This window comes from Mercenaria mercenaria, chromosome 2 (genome assembly GCF_021730395.1).
Source record: "Mercenaria mercenaria strain notata chromosome 2, MADL_Memer_1, whole genome shotgun sequence".
In the NCBI taxonomy this organism is placed as follows: Eukaryota; Metazoa; Mollusca; class Bivalvia; order Venerida; family Veneridae; genus Mercenaria; species Mercenaria mercenaria.
Window position 1 is genome coordinate 20770345 of NC_069362.1, and position 25488 is coordinate 20795832.

Here is a 25488-nt window from a genome sequence, read left to right on the forward strand (position 1 = left end):
GCAGACTATTCATATTAATCCATGAGACAATTAGAATTGTAAAAAAGGTACAAACAAAATAATATCCATGGGATAAACTAAAACTATGAAGTGGACAAACAAGATTGAATACACCTGATAAACTAAATAGGGACAAATTAGATTATATCATTGGGGTTATTGAAATTGCACACAAGGGGTAAACTAAATAGGGACAAATTAGATTATATCTTTGGGATTATTGAAATTGCACACAAGGGGTAAACTAAATAGGGACAAATTAGATTATATCATTGGGATTATCGAAATTGCACACAAGGGGTAAACTAAATAGGGACAAATTAGATTATATCATTGGGATTATCGAAATTGCACACAAGGGGTAAACTAAATAGGGACAAATTAGATTATATCATCGGGATTATCGAAATTGCACACAAGGGGTAAACTAAATTGAATCAAATCAAATTCACACAAAGTATCACTTGAATCAACTAAATTGCACACAAGGGACAATGTAGTTTATATGGAAGATATAATTTAAACTGTGCATGTGTATGTGAATGCAAACTGCAATCTAAATTATACATATTAGATAAATTCAGTACATTAAGTTGACAAAACAGATTGCATCCACAGGATATTATAGGGTTATTATAAGGGTAGCGTGATCTGCGAGCTGGATTTGGCTTGAGTGGATTTTGCCGGATCGGATCACAGTTCACAAGGCATGCAAGCATTGGATATGATCCAGGATTTTGTATTTGGCTCTTGTGGATTTTGCAATATATATATATAATTAGACCATAACACAGATACTACAGATTGTCATGAGATAGATTCTTTTGTTTAATTAATACATTAGCATTTTGGATTGCCATTAGCTGTTTCATTAGAAAGTACACAAAAGACTTTAATTAAGAACTGTTCAAAAATTTAACCTGAAGCCTTTGACATATGTTGCCAACAAGTCCTTAGTGCAGTAAGGTTATCCTTGGTGCAGTAAGGTTAATGAAGAATATAAATCTGGAAACCTTTCAAAACATTAAGTTATAGTGGCTAAGAGCTGTAGTATTCTAATTCAATAACCTATTGTTAAAGCTAAATTTTGTATTTTTCTTGGTAACCTATTGTTAAGGCTAAATTTTGTATTTTTCTTGGTAACCTATTGTTAAGGCTAAATTTTGTATTTTTCTTGGTAACCTATTGTTAAGGCTAAATTTTGTATTTTTCTTGGTAACCTATTGTTAAGGCTAAATTTTGTATTTTTCTTGGTAACCTAATGTTAAGGCTAAATTTTGTATTTTTCTTGGTAACCTAATGTTAAGGCTAAATTTTGTATTTTTCTTGGTAACCTATTGTTAAGGCTAAATTTTGTATTTTTCTTGGTAACCTAATGTTAAGGCTAAATTTTGTATTTTTCTTGGTAACCTAATGTTAAGGCTAAATTTTGTATTTTTCTTGGTAACCTAATGTTAAGGCTAAATGCTGTATTATTCTGGGTAACCTAATGTTGAGTCTAAATGCTGTATAATATTCTTGTAAACCAATGTCATTGCTAAATGCTTTATTACAAGATGTCAAGGCTAAATGCTGTGTTATTCTTGTTAACTTTTATGATGTTAAAGCTAAATACTGTATTATTCTGGGTAACCAGGATGTTGAGGCTTTAAAATCCTGTGATGCAAAATGTTAATCTAAATGCTGTATTATTCTGGGTAACCTGATGTAAAGGCTAAATTCTGCATTAACCTAGGTAACAAGAAATCAAGGCTAAATGCTGTGATATTCTGGGTAACCTAATACCAAGGCTAAATGCTATATTATCATGGGTATCCAAACATCAAGGCTAAATGCTGTGTTATCCTTGGTAACTAAATGTCAAGGCTAAATGCTGTGTTATCCTGGGTAACTAAATGCCAAGGCTAAATGCTGTGTTATCCTGGGTAACTAAATGTCAAGGCTAAATGCTGTGTTATCCTGGGTAACTAAATGTCAAGGCTAAATGCTGTGTTATCCATGTGAACCAAAATTTCAATGTTAAATGTTGTATTATTCTGGGCTGGGTAACCATATGTCAAGGCTGAATGCTGTATTATCCTGAATAACCAAATGTAAAGGCTAAATGCTGTTTTATCCATGGTATCCAAAATGTTAATGTTAAATGCTGTATTATTCTGGATAACCGAATGTCAAAGCTAAATGCTGTATTCTGGGTAACCTAATGTCAAAGCTAAATGCTGTATTATTCTGGGTAACCTAATGTCAAAGCTAAATGTTGTATTATTCTGGGTAACCTAATGTCAAAGCTAAATGTTGTATTATTCTGGGTAACCTAATGTCAAAGCTAAATGCTGTATTATTCTGGGGTAACCTAATGTCAAAGCTAAATGCTGTATTATTCTGGGGTAACCTAATGTCAAAGCTAAATGCTGTATTATCCTGGGTATTATTATGTCTCCCCCAGGAGACATATTGTTATGTCTCCCCCAGGAGACATATTGTTTTTGCCCTGTCCGTCCGTACGTCACACTTCATTTCCGAGCAATAACTGGAGAACCATTTGACCTAGAACCTTCAAACTTCATAAGGTTGTAGGGCTGCTTGAGCAGACGACCCCTATTGTTTTTGGGGTCACTCCATCAAAGGTCAAGGTCACAGGGGCTTGAACATTGAAAACCATTTCCGGTCAGTAACTTGAGAACCACTTGACCCAGAATGTTGAAACTTCATAGGATGATTGGTCATGAAGAGTAGATGACCCCTATTGATTTTGGGGTCACTCTGTCAAAGGTCAAGGTCACAGGGGCCTGAACATGGAAAACCATTTCCGATCAATAACTAGAGAACCACTTGACCCAGAATGTTGAAACTTCATAGGATGATTGGTCATGCAGAGTAGATGACCCCTATTGATTTTGGGGTCACTCTGTCAAAGGTCAAGGTCACAGGGGCCTGAACATGGAAAACCATTTCCGATCAATAACTAGAGAACCACTTGACCCAGAATGTTGAAATTTCATAGGATGATTGTACATGCAGAGTAGATGACCCCTATCGATTTTGGGGTCACTCCATTAAAGGTCAAGGTCACAGGGGCCTGAACATTGAAAACCATTTCCGGTCAGTAACTTGAGAACCACTTGACCCAGAATGTTGAAACTTAATAGGATGATTGGTCATGCAGAGTAGATGACCCCTAACGATTTTGGGGTCACTCTGTGAAAGGTCAAGGTCACAGGGGCCTGAACATTGAAAACCATTTCCGGTCAGTAACTTGAGAACCACTTGACCCAGAATGATGAAATTTCATAGGATGATTGGTCATACAGAGTAGATGACCCCTAATGATTTTAGGGTCACTCTGTTAAAGGTCAAGGCCACAGGGGCCTGAACATGGAAAACCATTTCCGATCAATAACTTGAGAACCTTTTGACCCAGAATTTTGAAACTTCATATGATGATTGTTCATGCAGAGTAATGACCCCTAATGATTTTGGGGTCACTCTGTTAAAGGTCAAGGTCACAGGGGCCTGAACATTGATAACCAGTTCCGATCAATAACTTGAGAACCTCTCGACCCAGAATGTTGAAACTTCATATGATGATTGAACATGCAGAGTAGATGACCCCTATTGATTTTGGGGTCAGTCTATTAAAGGTCAGGGCCACAGTGGCCTGTTCATGTAAAATCATTTTTTGGAAATAACTTGAAAACCACTTGACCTAAATGTTGAAACTTAATAGGATGATTGGACTTGCAGAGTAGATGACCCCTTTTTATTTTGAGGTCACTTGATCAAAGGTCAAGGTCACAGAAGCCTGAACAGTGACTTGAGAACCACTAGGCCAAGAGTGTTGAAATTTAGAGGGATGATTGGACATGCCAAGTAGATGATCCCTATTGCAGCCAACCATCAGTGTCTCTTTGACTTTTGCTCCTGACCCCTATTGACTTCTTGCCTATAGGACTTTGCATTGGGGGAGACATGCGCTTTTTTACAAAAGCATTTTCTAGTTATTATTATTATTATCATTATTATACCAGATTTATATAGCGCCCTTTTTCATGATCAATTTCACGTTCAAAGGCACTCTACATAGTTCAAATGCAGCCACACAGGGTGCATAATTCATCCTCTACTAGTACAGACACAGAGCGATCTGACCAGAGGGACAGAGTGAGACAAAGCCCCCACGACAGAGAGATCAGAAATCAGATACAGGCTTGTCCGGCTAACTTAGCCTAGCTTGTTGCGAATAGACAGCCTGGTTCTTTAACATGCCCAGTGTATAGCACTGATACACACAAGGATTGCCTGGGTTCCAGACCAATACATCTCAAGTTAGGTGGGAAAATTCCCGAGTAGCTGCCGGGGGTCGAACCCCCGACCTCAGGATTGGAAGACCAGTGTGCAAACCACTGAGCTATCCGTCCACCTATAATATATCCTAATGTCAAGGCTAAATGTTGTGTTATTCTGGGTAACCAAAATTTAATGTCAAAGCAAATTGCTATGTTATACTTGGTGACCTAATGTCTAGGCTAAATGATAATTTTGTTATTCTGGGTAACGTAATGTAAAGGCTAAATGCTATGTTATTTTGGGTAACCTAATCTCAAGGCTAAATTTTGTGTTATTCTGGGTAACCAAATGTCAAGGCTAAATGCTGTTTCGTTCTGGGAATGCTAATGTCAAGGCTAAATGCTGTTTCGTTCTGGGAATGCTAATGTCAAGGCTAAATGTTGTGGTGTTCTAATGTCAAACAAATATGTTCTGTTATTATGATGTTAAGGTTAAAATGCTGTATTACTCATGGTGAACCAGTGTATGCATGGGATAAATTTATTGCACAAAAAGGACTAACCAGGCTGTATGTGTCAATGAGATCAACCTCATTGTACACAAAGGAAAAACAGACTGTGTCCATGGGATCAACTTTAATGCACACAAAGAACAAACCAGACTGTGTCCATAGGATCAACTTAAATGCACACAAAGAACAAACAAGACTGTGTCCATTAGATAAACTAATCTGCATGCAAGGGCAGATAGTGTCTATGAGATAAACTTAGTTGTAAACAAGAAACAAACCAGAATGTTTCCATTGGATTAACTTAATTGCTCTTAGGGAACAAACCAGATTGTGACCAACAGGTGAACTCATTTGTGAACAAAGAACAAACCATGGGATGAAGTGAATTGCGCACAATGCATAAACAAAGAAGAAACCATGGGATGAAGTGAATTGCGCACAATGCATAAACAAAGAAGAAACCATGGGATGAAGTGAATTGCGCACAATGCATAAACAAAGAACAAACCATGGGATGAAGTGAATTGCGCACAATGCATAAACAAAGAACAAACCATGGGATGAAGTGAATTGCGCACAATGCATAAACAGAGAACAAACCATGGGATGAAGTGAATTTCGCACAATGCATAAACAAAGAACAAACCATGGGATGAAGTGAATTGCGCACAATGGATAAACAAAGAACAAACAGTGAGATGAAGTAAATTACGCACGGTGGATAAACAAAGAAGAAAGCATCTTCTCATGAACTGCCTAATGGATTTACATCAAACTTTGTCAGTAGCATTATTATATGGTCCTCTCCCAATTTTATTTAAATGTTGGTACTCAGCCCCATGTAAGGGTTTTAGAGTTAGAAAAGGAAACACCTTGAACTTGGGCTTTTCTAGCTAGGGGCCAGTCTAGAGCTAAAAATAGAAATACCTTAAAACAACCCCTTCTTGTGAACCACTTAACTGTTCTTCATCAAACTTGGTCTGTAGTGTTATTTTAAGGTCTTCTCCCATATTTATTCAAATAGGGTGTTTTGTCCTGTTTAGGGGCCGCTAGAGCTTAAAATACAAATATCTTTAAATGTCTTCTTTTCATGAAATGCTTGATGGCTCTTCATCAGACTTGACCTGTAACATCTTTATAAGGCCCTCTCCCAAGTTTGTTGCCCTTGGCCATTTTTAGGGGTCACAAGTTAAAAATTCTTTTCATGAATTGCTTGGTGGATCTTTATGAAACTTGGTCTGTAGTATCATTGTTAGATCCTCTCCCAAATTTGTCCAAATGGTGGCACTTGGCCCCTTTTAGGGCCATTAGTTTATTTTAAACACCGTTGCTACAATTCATAATTCAGTATGTCTTACATAGATTCAAGGTCAAACAGTCAAAGCAACTAAGGGCCATGTTTTGGATGGCTCGCCTCAAGGTCAAAGTCACACTTAGGGTCAAAGGTTATATGACTTTGTTTTGTGTCCACTCTGTAACTCTTGAACTGCTTGAAGGATTTTAAAGAAACTTGGCACAAATGCGCATGTTAAGGACGGCTCGCTTCAAGGTCAAGGTCATACTTGGGGTCAAAGCAATTTTGTGTCTGCTCTGTAACTCTTGGTTTAAACAATATTTTATTAATCACAATTCATTTACAACATGCACATAATTATATCAATGAGCCATACAGGATTGAGTAGGAAGCTAAGTAAGCTTATAATTGAGCCGTGCCATGGGAAAACCAACATAGTGGCTTTGCGACCAGCATGGATCCAGACCAGCCTGCACATCCGCGCAGTCTGGTCAGGCTCCATGCTGTTCACTTTTAAAGCCTATTGGAATTGGAGAAACTGTTAGCGAACAGCATGGATCCTGACCAGACTGCGCGGATGCGCAGGCTGGTCTGGATCCATGCTGGTCGCAAACCCACTATGTTGGTTTTGTCATGGCACGGCTCATATGAAACTCTCGCTGTAACTCTTGAACCCCTTGAAGGATTTTGAAGAAACTTGACACAAATACACCACATCGAGACGACATGCAGAGGGCATGTTTTTGATGCTCACTTCAAGCTCAAGGTCACACTTTGAGGTCAAACATCATATGACTTTGTTTTGTGTCCACTCTGTAACTCTTGAACTGCTTGAAGGATTTTAAAGAAACTTGGCACAAATGTTCTCCACATCAAGATGACATACAGAGCGCATGTTTCAAAAGGGTCGTGGGTCAAGGTCAAGGTCACACTAAGAGGTCAAAGATCATACCTTCGGGTGTATATTGCACCACATTGCGGTGATATTGTTTTGTTATAAAATGGATATTTTGCACCAAGGAATACCTTTCATCAATATATCATGCAGGTGTGTCATTGTGTGTCAAGCTGACCTTCTAGATGTGAGTAGGTGCATTATAAACACAATGTTGTACCTGTCTGTGTCTATTAACACCTTGCATGTCAAAATAACTTGCATGAAGTTTCTTCATATGTATTGTTTTTGTTGCATGATAATTAAAATCATGGTAATTAAAATGTAGGTTAATTTATTCTTGAAAATTGTCATGACATGAGATTTACTTGACAGAGAATCATGTGTGAAATATTGTTATCAGTGTATCTGACTGTAGTGAATGATATGTCTTTCCGGTTTGCCCTAGACTTTGTATTAAATTAGTAGAAAACTGTTGGTTTGCGGTTCAGTTTTAATTTGATGAATTGGAAGTCATGTTGTAACATCATTAATCTGGAACACTAGAATAATCATACAGACAAGTAAATCATGTCAAGAGTTAGTGGAAATCCATTTTGCTTCTTGTTAAAATATTATGGCAGCAGAGCTGTGTTGTCATAAAATATTTTTTGAGAATCAGTTTCACCTATTTGTGCCTATTTGCAAATACCTGAACGGTATTTGTACAGTCTATTTAACCATTTGTTTCAGTTTACAGCTGGGAGAAACTTTATTCAAAGGATTTTTTTCATATGGGAAAAATGTATCTAAGTTGTTATTTTCCCATAGGCTGACACTTGCTTGAGGACAAATCTTTTTCAAATGAGTTCAACAAAAAATCAAGCACATGATGAATCTGCTTTTCTGTTGGCTGGTTGAAAATAGTTTTTGATCTCCAGGAACTTCTTGCTTAAAGGCTTGATTTTTTTTTCCTTCATTGATTATGTGGATAGTGGGTCAGTTTTAAGGTCATGTGATACACTAATGACTATGATTACTGATTAAAGGAATTAAAGTTGACATTAAAGGTAAAGGTCACATTCACTTTTAATTAAAATTACTCAAAAGCTGTACTTGTTATTTGAGCATCGATTAACATGGTTATTTGTATTAGTACATGACCTTAATATTTTGGATGCCAGTTTGTCAAAGGTCAAGATCAGTATTTGGGTGTCATGTAGATCCAAGGTCACAATGACCTAGAGGCTGAAAATTATTAATTATCAATAGCTGGGGAATACCTGGACTTACATTGAATTTCATAGGATGATTACAAAAGCCATTTTTTCAGGGATGAGAGTCATTAGGTCAGAGGTCAAGGTCACAGTGTACTTTAGACTGACAGTTACACAGGCAATTGCTACATTACATAATCATTTGCATCTGCCATGCATATGGTGATGTCATATGTATTAAATAATCAGGGATTTGTTTTTTTTTACATAATATTTAGGCTAGTCTCTCAATAACATTTTTGTTGCTCTGTAAAGCATAGAACTTGGTAAACATTTTTATATGAAAAGGGAATCCTTCGAAATTTCACCCAGTTTTTTCAGTATTGTGTACAAGAGAGGAAAATTATATAAATCTTCATTAATACATTTCAAGTAATAATTACCAAGTTCATGATCAGAATGATGTTTGTCTTGAATTATGTATGCTGATATTTGTGAAACACCTACGCTTTCCCTTCTTGACATTCAGCATGCTGGAAATGTGACAATGTTTTTTCCTTATTCATGTAGTATAAAGCACACTCAGCATAATGATAACAACATTTCCTACATCATTGTAAAAAATATTATTATTATTCTTTTGTTATATATTTGTCTTATAATATGTGATAAACAATACCACATTTGAACAGCTAGAGTATAAGAAATAGCTGCTGAATCCTGAAAAATTTTAGTATGTATAATATCATATAACATAAAGCTACATGCTCTATACCTATAAATACACAATTTGCAATAGGATTTTGGTCCATGTTCTCCAAAAAAAATTTTCTTCAGACTTTCAAAACCAAACAGAATCATGAAGAGCATGCCTCAGGTTGACCCTAGCAGGTTGGGCCTGTGCATATCTCGTGGTTCAGCTACGTTCTTGCTATACAGAAGGTCATAATTATTTTCTTTTTTCATTAGATCTTTCTCAGTTTTTTTTCAAGAAAAATTTGAGTTACATTATTAACATTTTGTAACAGTTTTCAATTTTCATTTATTCAATTTGAGATGAGGAACATAAAGGCCCATTAAATGTGGTTAGAAATGTATGTTTTATTGCCAATTGTAATACCCTGAAAGGGCCTTAAAAAATGATCATGCATGTTGTACATCTGCAGGTATGTCTACATTTCTTCTTTAGTGTGCAAGTTATTGTATACAGGACCAATGTCAAGGACCCAGATTTTAACCCTTTAATACACTAAGACTAACAGTAACTCACAGCCAAAAGCACTCTGCCCAAGAGTACCAGAATTTGTCATTTACTAGTGGCATTAATTATTTATCTGCTTATATTTTCAGATTTGACAGACAAGTTAGGAGAATTTATACAGAGGGAAACAGACAAGCTCAATGATGATAATGCTACAGAAGCTATAGAGAAGGTCAGACAAGGACAGATAGATGTTGATAAACTTGCTGAGGCCTGGCAGAAAGCATATACACAGGTACTTCAGCTGCTAGCAAATAGAGAAGATAAGATTTCATACTTGTACATGTACAGAGTAGGGTATGTGTGCAGGATTTTAGTTATGAATTTTAGTTTGTATTTGCTGTGTCAGAATTTAAAACAAGAAAATTTATATATATATAGGTAGGTATTTACATGCAGTCCTGTCACATAGTTTGCTGTCACAGTAAGGCTTTTATGTGTGTTCTCGAGCAGACAGACCTAGATGATACTTGGTTTCCTGGAGGGAACTTTGTCCTCTTGAAATTACATTTGAGTTATTAAATAAAGGCCCGTAGCATATACTGAAAAATATGTCTACCATTGATGAATTTTGTAAGTAATCTAGGGAACAGCAAGACACTCTTATTGTGGTTTTTTGGTGAATATTGTTGCAGACAGATTAGCTTCGTGCTTAATATCTGACAGGCTTTGGGCTTTTTTTTCTTTTATTTGCTGTTCCCTGTGGCCTGTCAGAAGTTGATTTCTGCTGGTAATTTTAAAGAAAATCAGGCAGGCAAAACAGGCAGACAGTCAAAAATGTTTATGATTAATGAATTCTAATCTGAATATATTATAATCTTGCAGAATTGCACAATGTTATGTCTAAGTAATATCCCAGTTCAAATACTGAGAATGTTTAGCGCATGCAAGGTTTTGCACGTATATAAGACATCAGTTGACCTGTAAAATGTTGGTGCCTAGTATTTATTATGTCTCCCACCACACAGTGGTGTGGGAGACATATTGATTTACTCCAGTCTGTGTGTCAGTCTGTCTGTCTGTCACAAAGCTTGTCCATACTCTAAGTTGAACATTTCTCATCCGATCTTCACCAAACTTGAACAAAATGTGTTTGACCATTAGACCTCGGACAAGTTTTATAACTAGTCAAATCCGCCCAGGCACTTTTGAATTATGGCCCTTGAATTACTGCTTGGATCCACTCGTCCAGACCATCTAATTGGATCCACTCGTCTAGACCATCCAGTGAAACTAGACATTTTTCATAGCGGCATTTGTCTATTCTGAAGAGTCAAAGGTCAATGACAGAGATTCCATGAGATTGAACTTTTTATGTAAAGGTATGAGGATCAGACTTTATAGGTTGACAATATATGTTGTGATCAACAGATAGCCCATGCAACCAAGTTCCTAGTGATCATGTTATTATGTAGGACATTCACATCACTCAGTAATAAAAAACAAGACCTGTAAAGTCATAGTATTAAAATGTTCAGAATCAGAAATAGCTTTTGATAAGCCTTTATCACTTGAATGTTTTGAGGGTCATTGTTTAGTTATGTAAAACTGTTGTATGTTTGAAGTTCATGTTGCAGGAAGTTAAAGAGTTTGCTAAGCCGGAGGAAGTGAGTGCTGAGCAACAGTTCTCTGAGGTTTATCATTCACTGATACACTCTCCGGCATTAGAGACGCTGCTGAACCTGGAACACACATATGCCTTGACAATAGAAGATCTAATCCATCAGAGAGATCAGGATTTAAAGCATTTGGATGAAAGGTAAGGGTAAATTAGTGGTTACCATGCTTGACACGATTGATTCTGCCTTTGTGACCAGTGTAGATCATGGCCAGCCAGCACATCCATGATCTTCATGCAACCCTTAAATATGTAGACTTCAGCCAAGATATGTAGCACAATGGTTTTGGTAGCCGGATCCAGATCTGTAGTCACTTCACATTAGAAATCCTGTCTGATAATAACCTATTTAGGATGTAATTATATCACCAAAAAATGAAGTTTGGGGGGTTTATAGGAGTGAGCTTGTGGGTCGGTCTGTCGGTCCGTTAGTTTTCATGGTTTCCGTACAATAACTCGTGAAAGGCTTGACAGATTTAAATACTTTTCTGTACACCTGTGTAATATTATAAAATACATTAAGTTCAACTTTGAGGTCAGTAGGTCAAAGGTCAAGGTCACAATGACCTGGAACAGTTAAACGGTTTCTGGATGATAACTTGAAAATGCTTGAGCAAATGATCATAAATTTGGGTACACAGGTGTAACATCATGAAATACAGGTCAAGTTAAGACTTTGAGGTCAGTAGTTCAAAGGTCACAGTAACCCAGAACAGTTAAACTGTTTCCGGATGATAACTTGAGAATGCTTTGGCCTAGGGTCATGAAAGTTGATAGGGAGGTTGATCATGACCAGCAGGTGACCCTATTGTTTCTGAGGTTCGACTTTGACATTGGCTTACTTCTGTGACAAGGCTGTACTCGTGTGACTGCTTTAGTTATTTCTGTTATCAAGCAACACTCCAAATACAGGTCAAGTTCGACTTTGAGGTCAGTAGTTCAAAGGTCAAGGTCACAATGACCCAGAACAGTTATACGGTTTCCAGATGATAACTTGAGAATGCTTGGGCCTAGGTCATGAAAGTTGATAGGGAGGTTGATCATGACCAGCAGGTGAGCCGTATTTATTTTGAGGTTCGACTTTGACATTTGCTTACTTTTTGTGACAAGGCTGTACTCCTGTGACAGCTCTAGTTATTTCTGTTATCAAGCAAAGCTCCTAACTGTTTAATAATTTCTTACTGTTTTACAAGTTTCCAAAACAAAATATACACATGATTGTATGAAAATTTACTTCTCTGGTGTGTCATTGTATTGGTTTCATCTATTTGCATAAATATTTCATTGGAGTTTTATTATTTACAACAGGAAGTGGATTGATTATGCATATACCATTAAAAAAAAAATTTGTCCTGCTATAACACTTTTGTCACAATTTTTGTTGTGATTTGTAAGTAGGCTGGAAACAACTGCCACAAAGATAATGTTTACAAGCTTGTCTGATAATACCCTCTATCAGTATTAAATAAATGGTTATTATTTTAGTTTGGTTGACATATATCTGTATTATTTTTTTTAAAGATAGCATTTTGTTCTGACTCTTCGATTAAGCCACAGATTTAACGAGACAATAAAACAAGCACACTACACCTGAAGCGCATGAAATAAACCAATCAAGTGATCATAATTTAAAGATCCATTTTGTTGTTTAAGAAAGCAACTGGGAGGGTATAACATTGATTACAATCTAGTAACCCAGAAAATATTGAAAAAAAATGTCAAACAGATATAAATATATATACACCACATACCCAGGAAATGGGCGGGTGTATACATTCTCAGCCTCTGGCTTCACTCTTATAATGCCCTCCATCCTTCGCTAAAGCTTGGATGGGGGTACATTATTTTTTGAAAGCCTCTGGTTTTCACATGTATATGATAGCATCTTTAAAGAGCAAGAAAACAGAAAGACTGAATTCCAACTTAAATAAAACTATAGTGATTCAGTTATTATGTCTCCCCCAGGAGACATATTGTTTTTGCCCTGTCCGTCCGTCTGTCTGTCCTTCCGTCCGTCCGTACGTCACACTTCATTTCCGAGCAATAACTGGAGAACCATTTGACCTAGAATCTTCAAACTTCATACGGATGTAGGGCTGCTGGAGTAGACGACCCCTATTGTTTTTGGGGTCACTCTGTCATAGGTCAAGGTCACAGGGGCCTGAACATTGAAAACCATTTCCGATCAATAACTAGAGAACCACTTGACCCAGAATGTTGAAACTTCATAGGATGATTGGCCATGAAGAGAAGATGACCCCTATTGATTTTGGGGTCACTCCGTCAAAGGTCAAGGTCACGGGGGCCAGAACATTGAAAACCATTTCTGATCAATAACTAGAGAACCACTTGACCCAGAATGTTGAAACTTCATAGGATGATTTATCATGCAGAGTAGATGACCCCGAACGATTTTGGGGTCACTCTGTGAAAGGTCAAGGTCACAGGGGCCTGAACATTGAAAACCATTTCTGGTCAGTAACTTGAGAACCACTTGACCCAGAATGATGAAACTTCATAGGATGATTGGTCATGCAGAGTAGATGACCCCTAACGATTTTAGGGTCACTCTGTTAAAGGTCAAGGCCACAGGGGCCTGAACATGGAAAACCATTTCCAATCAATAACTTGAAAACCTCTCGACCCAGAATGTTGAAACTTCATAGGATGATTGTTCATGCAGAGTAAATGACCCCTATTGTTTTTGGGGTCACTCCGTTAAAGGTCAAGGTCACAGGGGCCTGAACATTGATAACCAGTTCCGATCAATAACTTGAGAACCACTTGACCCAGAATGTTGAAACTTCATAGGATGATTGAACATGCAGAGTAGATGACCCCTGTTGATTTTGGGGTCAGTCTATTAAAGGTCAATGTCACAGTGGCCTGTTCATGTAAAATCATTTTTTGGAAATAACTTGAGAACCACTTGACCTACAATGTTGAAACTTAATAGGATGATTGGACATGCAGAGTAGATGACCCCTTTTTATTTTGTGGTCACTTGATCAAAGGTCAAGGTCACAGAAGCCTGAACAGTGACTTGAGAACCACTAGGCCAAGAGTGTTGAAATTTAGCGAGATGACTGGACATGCCAAGTAGATAATCCCTATTGCAGCCAACCATCAGTGTCTCTTTGACTTTCGCTCCTGACCCCTATTGACTTCTTGCCTATAGGACTTTGCATTGGGGGAGACATGCGCTTTTTTACAAAAGCATTTTCTAGTTTCATTACATATTGAATGATTGAAATTTTGTCATTAGACAACGACTGTCTTTTGTAAAACCTTCTAAAGCTTTTATCCTATGACCTGTCAGCTGTACTAAGTATTTTCTGCAAAGAACAGGCAGTGGCAAAAGCAGCAGATGCAATGATATTATTTTTTTTTAAATGATAAAACATCTGTACAGCAACACATGACATCAGATAACAAACCAGACTTCAAAGAATAAAAATGAGAACATCAGGTATATCTAAAGTTGGAATTGTAGATGCTGAAAAGGGAGGGAGGTTGGGAACAGTGCATATTGATCAACCTTCACTGCCAAATAGTTTGCCTGGAGTGAAGTTTGAAGTACGAAAATGCAATAAAACGAGAAAATCGTTTAATAGGAAAGTAAAGCGGGAAACTATAGACCGTGAAAAATAAAGACTAGCTTTATATATCCAATATTGTATAGACAAGAAACAAGACACATAAGTAAGGATGAAAACCATAAATATTTTATAAGGAACATGTGATTTGAAGACTTCAACCTTCACAATTCAGAAATTGTATTCAGAGTCCTTTTGCCTTTTCTTTGAGAAGTTGCTGTCCATTGTTCAGCATTTTGAGATTGATGTTAATTTTTTTGTCTCAACTCAGAATTTGTAACAAACAAAGAGACAGCTTCCTTCTTATGAGCCAGCACATTTAACAAAGACAACAAAATTCAAAGAGAGAAAACATTAACATGTTCTTGTAAATGACATGGACATCTTGTTATTCTATTTGGGCAGCAGCTATAAAAACAAAATTTGTATCAAAGTTTTTTTACAAAATTTTGTTTAAAAAAATAACAACAAAAAAGTAAAGATCTTTAGCTCGACTATTCAAAGAATAGTAGAGCTATTGGACTCGCCCTTGCGTCGGCGTAAGCGTCCGCGTCCCGATTTGGTTAAGTTTTTGTAGGTAAGCTGGTATCTCAGAAACCACATGTGGGAATAGATTGAAACTTGACACACTTATTCACTGTGATAAACAGAGCGGGCTGACTTACATTGCACATGTTCCATAACACTGTTTTGCTTTTTTACAGAATTATGCCCCTTTTTGTACCCCCCAAACAACAAAGTTGTAAGTGTGGGTGGGTATATACTGGTTACAGGTTGTCTGTCTGTCCGTAGACACAATCTTGTGCGCACCATCTCTCCTCATCCCCTTGACACAATTTAATGAAACTTCACACACGTGATCAGTCACAACAGTAGTTGTGCATGGGGCATGTTAGGTTCTTTCAGAAAAAAAAAATTGCAGAGTTACGGGACTTTGTTTTTATGCCCCCGAAGGGAGGCATATAGTTTTTGAACCGTCTGTTAGTCTGTCGGTCTGTCAGTCTGTCCGCAATTTTCGTGTCCGGTCCATATCTTTGTCATCGATGGATGGATTTTCAAATAACTTGGCATGAATGTGTACCACAGTAAGACGACGTGTCGCGCGAAAGACCCAGGTCCGTAGCTCAAAGGTCAAGGTCACACTTAGACGTTAAAGGTCATTTTTCATGATAGTTGGGCGTGTCCGGTCCATATCTTTGTCATCCATGGATGGATTTTCAAATAACTTGGCATGAATGTGTACCACAGTAAGACGACATGTCGCGTGCAAGACCCAGGTCCGTAGCTCAAAGGTCAAGGTCACACTTAGACGTTAAAGGTCATTTTTCATGATAGTGCATTCGTGTCCGGTCGATATCTTTGTCATCCATGGATGGATTTTCAAATAACTTGGCATAAATGTGTACCACAGTAAGACGACGTGTCGCGCGCAAGACCCAGGTCCGTAGCTCAAAGGTCAAGGTCACACTTAGACATTAAAGGTCATATTTCAACATAGTGCATTGATGGGTGTGTCCGGTCCATATCTTTGTCATTCATGCTTGGATTTTAAAAATATTGGGCATGGATGTGTACCACAGTAAGATGACGTGTTGCGCGCAAGACCCATGTCCGTAGGTCAAAGGTCCTAAACTCTAACATTGGCCATAACTATTCATTCAAAGTGCCATCGGGGGCATGTGTCATCCTATGGAGACAGCTCTTGTTTGTTACTCTACTATATACATAGACACAATCTTGTGCGCACCATCTCTTCTCATCCCCTTGCACACAATTTAAGGAAACTTCACACAAGTGATCAGTACCAACCCTAGTTGTGCATGGTACATGTTACGTTCTTTTAGATTAATATTCTGCATAGTTATGGGACTTTTTTCTTGTTAACATACTGTGTACATACAGTCTGCATATGCAGTCTTGTGCACGCCTAATCTTCTGAACCCATGCACACAATTTAATGAAACTTCACACACGTGATCAGTACCAACCCTAGTTGTGCATGGTGCATGTTACGTTCTTTTAGATAAATATTCTGCATAGTTATGGGACTTTGTTTTTTGTTACTATACTGTATACATACAATCTATATGCATACAGTCCACATAATTATACAATCTTGTGTGCTTCAAATTGCAATGTTCTGTGTCAGTGCATGTGGGGGGTACATTCATCACCTTTAGTGATAGCTCTAGTTTGACTTAGAAATTTTTGGTTAAGGTTTTGTATGTAAGCTGGTATCTCAGTACTCACTAATGGGAATGGATTGAAACTTCACACACTTATTTACTGTGATAAACTGACTTACATTGCACAGGTTCCATAACTCTATTTTGCTTTTTAACAAAATTATGCCTCTTTTTTGACGTAGAAATTTTTGGTTAATGTTTTATATGTAAGCTCGTTTTTCAGTACTCACTAATGGGAATGGATTGAAACTTCACACACTTGTTCCCTGTCATGATCTGACTTGCACAAAGCAGGTCCCATAACTCTATTCTTTTTTTTTCTTCAAAATTATGCCCCTTTTTCGACTTTTTTTTTGGTTAAGTTTTTGTATGTAAGCTGGTATCTCAGTATCCACTAATCAGCTAATGGGAAAGGATTGAAACTTCACACACTTGTTCAGTCATGATATGACATGCAGTGCAAAGGGTCAATAACTCTACTTTGCATTTTACAAAATTATGCCCCTTCTCAACTTACTGAATGCACCAAGGCGGGCATTTCATGTTCTTCAAGCTCTTGTTACAAAATTATGCCGCTTTTTCAACATAGCAGTTTTTGATTAAATTCTTATATGTAAGCTGGTATCTTGGTACCCACTATTGGGAATGGATTGAAACTTCACACACTTGTCCACTGTCATGAACTGATAATTACTGTGCAGGTTCCATAGCCATGTTTCACATTTTTAGCTCACATGTCACAAAGTGACAGTGTGAGCTTTTGTGATCGCGCAGCGTCCGTCGTCCGTCGTCCGTGCGTGCGTCCGTGCGTCCGTGCGTAAACTTTTGCTTGTGACCTCTCTAGAGGTCACATTTTTCATGGGATCTTTATGAAAGTTGGTCAGAATGTTCATCTTGATGATATCTAGGTCAAGTTCGAAACTGGGTCACGTGCGGTCAAAAACTAGGTCAGTAGGTCTAAAAATAGAAAAACCTTGTGACCTCTCTAGAGGCCATATTTTTCACAAGATCTTCATGAAAATTGGTCAGAATGTTCACCTTGATGATATCTAGGTCAAGTTCGAAACTGGGTCACGTGCCTTCAAAAACTAGGTCAGTAGGTCAAATAATAGAAAAACCTTGTGACCTCTCTAGAGGCCGTATTTTTCACAAGATCTTCATGAAAATTGGTCAGAATGTTCACCTTGATGATATCTAGGTCAAGTTCGAAACTGGGTCACGTGCCTTCAAAAACTAGGTCAGTAGGTCAAATAATAGAAAAACCTTGTGACCTCTCTAGAGGTCATACTTTTGAATGGATCTTCATGAAAATTGGTCAGAATGTTCACCTTGATGATATCTAGGTCAAGTTCGAAACTGGTTCACGTGCCGTCAATAACTAGGTCAGTAGGTCAAATAATGAAAAAACCTTGTGACCTCTCTAGAGGCCATATTTTTCATGGGATCTGTATGAAGGTTGGTCTGAATGTTCATCTTGATGATATCTAGGCCAAGTTCGAAACTGGGTCAACTGTGATTAAAAACTAGGTCAGTAGGTCTAAAAATAGAAAAACCTTGTGACCTCTCTAGAAGCCATATTTTTGACAAGATCTTCATGAAAATTGGTCAGAATGTTCACCTTGATGATATCTAGGTCAAGTTTGAAACTGGGTTATGTGCCGTCAAAAACTAGGTCAGTAGGTCAAATAATAGAAAAACCTTGTGACCTCTCTAGAGGCCATATTTTTCATGGGATCTGCATGAAAGTTGGTCTGAATGTTCATCTTGATGATATCTAGGTCAGTTTCGAAACTGGGTCAGCTGTGGTCAAAAACTAGGTCATTAGGTCTAAAAATAGAAAAACCATGTGACCTCTCTAGAGGCCATACTTTTGAATGGATCTTCATGAAAGTTGGTCAGAATGTTCACCTTGATGATATCTAGGTCAAATTTGAAACTGGGTCACATGCCATCAATAACTAGGTCAGCAGGTCAAATAATGAAAAAAACGTTGTGACCTCTCTAGAGGCAATATTTTTCATGGGATCTGTATGAAAGTTGGTCTGAATGTTCATCTTGATGATATCTAGGTCAGATTCAAAACTGGGTCACATGAGCTCAAAAACTAGGTCACTATGTCAAATAATAGAAAAAAAACGACGTCATACTCAGTTCAAAACTGGGTCATGTTGGGACAGGTGAGCGATTCAGGACCATCATGGTCCTCTTGTTACAATATTATGCCCCTTTTTCGACTTTTGTATTCATTCAATTGACAAGGCTGTTGAATAGTCGAGCGTTAATGTCCTCTGACAGCTCTTGTTTATATAGCTTGTCTGGGTAAGCTTATACAGTACCAGTAGTGCCAGTGCCAGTACCAGTACAGTGTCAGTACCAGTATCAGTGCCAGTACCAGTATCCCTGTTTCTCCTATTATCAGGGTTTTTCATATTCTCATTTTTTGCCTGAAAGTGATATACATGTAATGTTTGTTATTTTCTAGACAGGAATGGTACAAAACTGACACACTGAAAATTTCAAGTGATTTGAATGCAAATTGATGAAACTATTGGCATTTTACTGAATTTTCAAAAAAATCCTTATTTTTTTCTGGTGGTGTTTGCCATAAATTATTCATTATGCAATTAATTATCATATTTCTTGATGTATTTACTACAGAATATATCTTTTTATTACACAATGGTAATTTTAATGTTTTAAATTCTACAAGTTATTTGTCATGAGACTCCAGTATCAGAAAAGTGAGCTATACTACAGAATATTTGTGTGTCATGCACTAAGTGCACAACACTCAGTAAACTAAATAAATACATAAAATATTTAAAAATTAATTCACTAGTGCATTTCCTTTTCAATATTAAAACCAATTTGTTTGAACAACTATGCACATTTAATTAAATGTTGTTGTCAAAACAAAATTTAAAACATTAGATCAGGAAGAGATGAGGAATGTTAGGTAAAGGTAAATAAACAAATCTTGATAAGACTGAGTCACCTTCTGTCTGATTGGACCAGAATGTAGGCAATCATAAATTACGGTTGATTAAAACAAACCTTTAAAATTTTGATTAGCTTGATTAAATATTTCGTAGCCACAAAATTTCAGCATTATTAGCCTGATAAAAACACGGTTATATTTTATATATAACAGTACCAGTAGGAACGGGAATGGCTTAGTAATTACAAGATATAGCATACTAAAATTGGTCAAATAAACTGGTGTAATTGTGTTGTTAAAAACCACTTGTTAGTAGGAATCACTTGTTAGCAGAGATCACTTGTTAGCAGAAACCACTTGGTTTAGACCACAGCAGAAACTAATTGATTCTGTAGACCACTTGTTAGCAGAAACTAATTGATTCTGTAGACCACTTGTTAGCAGGAATCATTTGTTAGCAGAGCAGAAACCACTTGTTACCAGAAACTAATTGATTCTGTAGATCACTTGTTAGCAGAAACTAAGTGATTCTGTAGACCACTTGTTAGCAGGAATCAATTGTTAGCAGAAACCACTTGTTAGCAGTGATCACTTGTTAGCAGAAACTAATTGATTCTGTAGACCACTTGTTAGCACAAACCACTTGTTAGCAGAGATCACTGATTAGCAGGAACCACTTGTTAGCAGAGATCACATGTTAGCAAAAACCATGTGTTAGCAGCAAACACCAATTGTTAGCAGAGATCACTAATTAGCAGAAACCACTTGTTTGCAGAGACCACTAGTTAGCAGAAACCACTTGTTAGCAGAAATCACATGTTAGCAAAAATGCTTGTCAGCAAAAACCACATATTAGTAGAAACCAATTCTTAGCAGTAACCACATGGTTCTGTGGACCACTGCATGTCCTCTGATGCAAGTACAGACTACCTTTTTGCTCTCACAATTAGTGTAGCCTTTGAGTACAGGTTTTGCTGTATATGTACATTGGCCAGAAGTTTGTATAGATATATATTATTTCCTAAAAGTTAAATGAGAAGTGACTGAGTATTACTATTCTGGAAATATGGTCCCTGCTGGGTGGAGAGTACGAAGCTCGTGGATCCAGAAGTATTTCCTGTTATGTCTTATATTTGTGTTATTTTATAAACTGGCTCCGGTACCGGCACTGGCACCAACTGGCACCAGAGAGTATATAAGCAGTATGCAGCATCACACTGCACATAATGCAAACTAAACTTGCCTGTCATTACGGTCAAGTCCTCTGAAGAAGCCGAAACCTGTCAGGGAAGATATCTAACCAACAAGAGAGCACATCCTCCATGGCTCACACCCAGCCAAGTCATAATGTATTATTTCCTACTCTGCCCATTTTATTCAAGATGAAAGCTCATATGAAGATAATACTTCTTGGAAGAAACACCTACTTAACTCAGATTAAAGTATATTTAAAGCAATGAGTCAGTATATATATCTGACATACTATCTAAAGTGCAAATATTTCGAACAAGGCTGGTTTGTTTTCTACTTAATAAACATGATGCAAAAATCACTGCAAAAGAGTTACAGGGATGTCAGCATAAAACAAGCATATAATTAGGTATAGTTCGACCACGTGTTTTTGAGTCGTGACAGAATGATATACTATTTCAGTTGGGTTATATCGATATTTGGTCCATGCCTGGCTAAAAAATCTCTATAGAGTAAGCTGATGTGTATGTTTTGTTTACCATGAACTTGATATCGTTAGCATAATTGCTAGAGCGTAATGATTACAAACCGTGAGGTGCAAGTTCAAGCCCAGATTATGGCTGTATTTTTTCCCTGTTATACATTATTTTAATTTTATTTTAGTCAAGAATCTTTGAAGACTCTTTTTTAAAAACCCATTATTTGTCTTCTCCTCAATACAAAATGAATGAACATTTTTGATGATTTTGCAAGCCTCACTATATTTGTAACAGTAACTAAGACTAACAGGCAAGTATTTTTGACTAGCTAACACACCATTAACTAATCGATTCAATGAACTGCACAATTTTCTTGTGCTATGTTTATTGAAACAAACGATTAAAAAAAATTTTAAAATGTGAACTTACCAAGGCTGGAACCTCGAAAAGAAAGTTTGTTAAGCCAAGGTCATAATTTCCTTTGAGCCCAATCTGACTAAAGTACTTGATCTTCTAAACGAAGATCTGAGAACGACCATTCACATTCGTTTCTGTATATTTTGGATTTCCATCATTGCTATTTTTTGTTATCCAATCAGGCGACTTGTTCGATTGTCAAAAGGTAAAAAAAATATTACAGTTTTCCAGGACTCAAAACCCTGGGACCCCTCGCTTACAAGCACAAGTGGCCTACCAAATGAGCTAACCGGCTACTGATACATTACGACATAAGAATTGTAAATATCAAAAGTCAATGCTGAGGTAAATTTGCAAGATGTTGTAAGCTAGGTTTGATTGGTGGTGAAAGGGGCGTCAGAACGAGGCAATGATAGGTCGTTTTTCAGATCCAAAGCGTAGCGTAATAGGAGATGTACTTTAGTCAGATTGCTTTGAGCCATGCATGCGTTTACATTCATCGATAGCTTATACCGCTTTACTATGTATAACATATATGTTCCTACCCGGCTCAAAAAATGTGGTCGACCTATAGATTGTTCTTTGTCACTAGCTGAATTCAACCAAGCAAAATAGTAGTAGAGTCTGTGAGATTTGTTGAATATGCAATACCCTCCCCACCCTCTAGCTCTGGCATACCCCTCAACCCTAGTTTGGGCAATACCCCTAACCCTTAGCTTGGCATACCCTCATACCTTAGCTCTGGCAATACCCTCACACCCTCTAGCTCTGGCAATACCCACATATCCCCTCACTAAGCTCTGGCCAATACCCACACCCTCTAGCTCTGGCAATACCCCTCATACCCTCTAGCTCTGGCAATACCCCTCACACCCTCTAGCTCTGGCAATACCCCTCACACCCTCTAGCTCTGGCAATACCCCTCACACCCTCTAGCTCTGGCAATACCCCTCACACCCTCTAGCTCTGGCAGACCTCTGTTGTACATTGAATGTACTCTGTTAACCTAGATGAATATAAATGAATTGAAGTCAGACAACCTTGTGAATTTTTTGGTCTGACATTTTTGTCTATTTCTTTGTCTGATATTTCATTGTATTCTCTAAAATACTATTAAGCTTTGACAGGCTGGTAACATTTTTAAAAATAATGTGCTATCTTGTCACAACAATTAGGTCACCGGTCTGATAACACTTCCTCTTATATCCTGGTTCTTATTTAAACCTCTTTTCCTTAAATGTGTAAACTGGGTCATCAGATAAATATTGGAAAATTCAGCTATTTCAAGGAAAAACTAATTACATCATTCTATTTTAACAGCCTATTTAATATGTACTTTTAACAGGTTTAAAGGAAGATATGACTTGAATCATGAATTAACATATTAAGTTATTGTTTAATACACATAGATAGATTTTTATTTTCAACAATGTGATTAATTGTCCAGTCAAGAACTTGACTGTATGAATCTAGTTACCTTATTTGGCTGTTGGTTAGATAAGGAAGTTCTTAGGGAAAAGGCTATATTTTGTTTTATAGCAAATACCATTTACGGCAATCATGAATGTTTATATAACAGTTATCATCTTGACTATTCAAAGAATACTAAGAGTGGGTGTCTAAACATGGTTAAAGTTTTGCTGTGCAAGGCCTTATCTCATTAAGCAATTTGCATGTCACAGTCATCAAAGCTACTTACATAACCAAGTTAGGTAAATCCCGAATGGGAAGCAAGTTACTGTTTTTAGTTACAAGTTTTCTGATTGGGATCTAGAGATAAACTCATTGGTTGAATTCATTCTTTTCCCTACTGGTACTGGTGAGGACAGACTATTGCAGTAGTCTCTGGTATATTCAGAGTTTTCAGCTAAATATGTGTATCAGTTTTAGTGTCACTGCAGATGTGATCATTTCTTTCAAATGGCCGAGTATGCTGCGTTACATGAAGGATTTTCCATTTAAGAAAATTCTAATTATATGCCTATCTTGGGACTATTTTCCCCTCACTAAATGTCCCACCATGACATGTATACTTGATAGCAGAGCTTGCAATTTCATTAGTATACAGTCATATAATTGAGCCGTGCCATGAGAAAACCAACATAGGGGTATGCGACCAGCATGGATCCAGACCGCCTGCGCATCCGCGCAGTTGGTCGGGATCCATGCTGTTTGCTTTTTAAAGCCTTTTGGGAAATTGGGAAAGAAACTGTTAGCAAACAGCATGGATCCTGCCAGACTGCACGGATGCGCAGGCTGGTCTGGATCCATGCTGGTCGCAAAGCCACTGTGTTGGTTTTCCCATGGCACGGCTCATATATGTAGCAATATCCTTCTTGGAATATTGCAAGCTTTTCACAAAATTTAGATTTGCACTTTCAAATCTTATATAATGGCATGGGTACTGGCATGGGTAAATTTTAAAGGGGTTTTATTTTAAGGATATTTTTTATATGTAGCTGGTGATTGGAGTAACCAAACAATTTTTGCTGACACTGACAATTTACAATATGGACATGTACACATACACATATGAGATCATAACAGGAAAATATTACGAAAATGTTCACAGATTGTCAGCCTTAAATGAGGGAACAAAATGTTTAAAAGTGCCAAGATTCCCTGACCTATGACACGTAGTTAATTTTTTAAGAGATAAGGATTTTGAAGGTGTTCCTCTGTATGGTGTCCTTATATGGTGACAAACTTGTTATGAAATTATGTTTGTCTGCTCTGTTAAGTCCAAAAATTTGCTTTTGGTAAGCAGACGGTAATTTGCATATTGTATCATCATTTAGAATCTCTGCAGACTGCCCTCAGGAAATTGTATGATATGATTAGTTCTTAAATTGGCTGCCTTTTTTCTGTCTGGCAACATTTTACAGACTGTCAAAAATATGCCATTTATGGACTTCAAGATGGTGTCACATTTAAGTAATAAACTTTTTGTATATTCTGTTAGAGAACAAAAACAAAAACATAGTGTTTATTGATTTTTATGAAATTTTACCCCCCGGTCCCCCCCCCCCCCCCCCCCCCCCCCCCCCCCCCCCCCCCCCACCACACACACACACACACTTTTCATTTTAATTTAATTTCTAGTTGAAAGATATCAGGCAAAGGGAATAATAAGTTTTTCATTCTTGCATTTCAAATGAATTTCAGCTAAACGTATTATCTGGAACAACTAAAATACAATAGGTCTTATATCTGTATCATTCCTTTGACAGAGTATGTTTATCAAATTCATACTTATGCTAAAATAAGCACTGGTCAGGTTAATAGGATAGGAAAATCAAATTTTGAAAATAATGCCAGTAAAAATCAAAATTGCCTTTTTTATGGATATTTAGTAGTGTGCAACCTGTACAGACAGGTTCCTAAGTAGATACCTAGCAACATGTACATGTATTATATTGTACTGATTAAAATGCTGAATAATATTGATCCGGGTAGGAAGTGTCTGCACCTGTTTCCTGGGGGAAATATAGCTCAGTATTTTGGTAAAGTGGAATCAAAATCCTGATGAAAGGTCAGTTTTAGGGGAAAGCTCGGTACATTTATGTCTCCCCCCCCCCCCCCCCCCCCCCCCCCCCCCCCCCTCTGGGGGAGACATATT

General features: G+C 37.3%; 1 protein-coding gene across 1 annotated transcript in view; it reads left to right on the plus strand.

The window, feature by feature from the left end:
• LOC123563453 (protein C12orf4 homolog) overlaps positions 1–25488 on the plus strand; it is a 78787-nt gene that overhangs the window by 18407 nt on the left and 34892 nt on the right. The window contains exons 3-4 of the mRNA XM_053524738.1: positions 9534–9679; positions 11022–11203. Of these exons, the coding sequence (XP_053380713.1) occupies positions 9534–9679; positions 11022–11203 (328 nt within the window). The remainder of the gene's footprint in view (positions 1–9533; positions 9680–11021; positions 11204–25488) is intronic.